Consider the following 1,516-nt stretch of genomic DNA (forward strand, 5'->3'; position numbering starts at 1 on the left):
AATGCGAGTCACATACTGAGCATTAATTAAAGTAACACATTAAGAAATTAAACCTAGAAGCAAATTTATTTTATTTTTAATCTCAGATAACCTTGCAGGGCACCATTTCAAATAGATTAATGGTCAAGAAACAAGGAAAGGTGTCTATATTCCAACAGCCACATAATGACAGGACATTAGGTAACATTGTTCCTTTCAAGCAATTGTAAAACATAATTTCCACATGCTACATCAGTTCTTTGAGTTTCATTTAATTCTTGTACGACATTTGTGATACACAAATCAAGGCAGTAACACATAGAACATATTACGATCCTTCTTCCAATTGTTCTTCTCAATTGACTGGAATTGTCATGGTGAACAAATTAGCTGAGAATGTTTTTCCAGTCTATCACCCTCTTAAGAGCATCCTTAACCTCCTTGTTCCTCAGGCTGTAGATCAGGGGGTTCAACATGGTGACCACCAAGGTATAAAACACAGCAGAGATTTTCTCTTGTTCCAGTGAGTAGCTGGAACTGGGTTGTATGTGGCTTAAGCTCAAAGGTCCATAGAACATGGTGACAGCTGTCAGATGAGAGGCACTAGTGGAGAAGGCTTTGCGCCTGCCCTTGGCGGAGCAGATCCTCAGGATAGAGAAGAGGATGTACAGATAAGAGATTATGACAATCAGGAGGGTGGACATGGCAATAACCCCAGAGAACGCTACAAGCAAAATCTCACTGATGTGGTTATCAGAGCAAGCGAGCTTCAGCAATGGGTTAGTGTCACAAAAGTAAGGATTGATGACATTGGGTCCACAGAATGACAACCTCAGCAAGCCACATGTGTGGGTCAGTGAGTTCATGAGCCCCGCTACATATGAGCTGGCCACTAGATGAATACAGACTCTTTTAGACATAACAGCGGTGTAGAGCAGAGGGTTACAGATGGTTACATAGCTGTCATATGCCATCATGGCCAGCAGGAACCCTTCTCTGGTCACAAACACAACAAAAGAGAAGTGTTGAGCAATACAGGCAGAGTAAGAAATGCTTTTACTCCCCACTAAGAAATTCACCAGCATCCTTGGAGCGAAGACTGAGGAGTAGCAGAGGTCAACAACAGACATGTTACTGAGGAAGAAGTACATGGGGGTGTGGAGTCGGGGATCAACCCAGAGCAACACAATCATCCCAAGATTCCCCACCAGCGTAAGAACATAGATCACCAGGAACGCCGAGAAGAGGGGTATCTGCAACTCCTGATGATCCGTCAGCCGCAGGAGGATGAACTGGGTCACCATGCTGTGATTGCCCTCAGCCATTTATACAGGGGTGCATGAAACTATACCTGCCGGGATAACAAGAGTGAGCAGCATGGAAGAAGGAAATTTCATGGCATGAATTAAATCTGAATGACACTACTGGGCTTGAATGTGGGTAGTGAATATCTTACAGGAAACCAGCCGCCGTGATGTCTGGGAAGAGCTGGGATGGACCTTTAAATTTACACTCCCTTTTTAACAGGGCTGAGATT

The 1,516-nt window shown here is 43.8% G+C and overlaps 1 protein-coding gene across 1 annotated transcript; it reads right to left on the reverse strand.

Annotated features, from left to right (window-relative positions):
* Positions 1-365: 365 nt before the first annotated feature.
* LOC128843609 (olfactory receptor-like protein COR8) lies at positions 366-1,304 on the reverse strand. The gene has a single exon (XM_054040561.1). It carries the CDS (start codon positions 1,302-1,304, stop codon positions 366-368), a length of 939 nt encoding a protein of 312 aa, XP_053896536.1.
* Between the last annotated feature and the right edge of the window lie 212 nt (positions 1,305-1,516).

This window comes from Malaclemys terrapin, chromosome 9 (genome assembly GCF_027887155.1).
Source record: "Malaclemys terrapin pileata isolate rMalTer1 chromosome 9, rMalTer1.hap1, whole genome shotgun sequence".
NCBI classification, from domain to species: domain Eukaryota; kingdom Metazoa; phylum Chordata; order Testudines; family Emydidae; genus Malaclemys; species Malaclemys terrapin.

Bases quoted from the DNA above. Each gene is read 5' to 3' on its own strand.
- LOC128843609 (XM_054040561.1), bottom strand. From the start codon at position 1,304: ATGGCTGAGGGCAATCACAGCATGGTGACCCAGTTCATCCTCCTGCGG.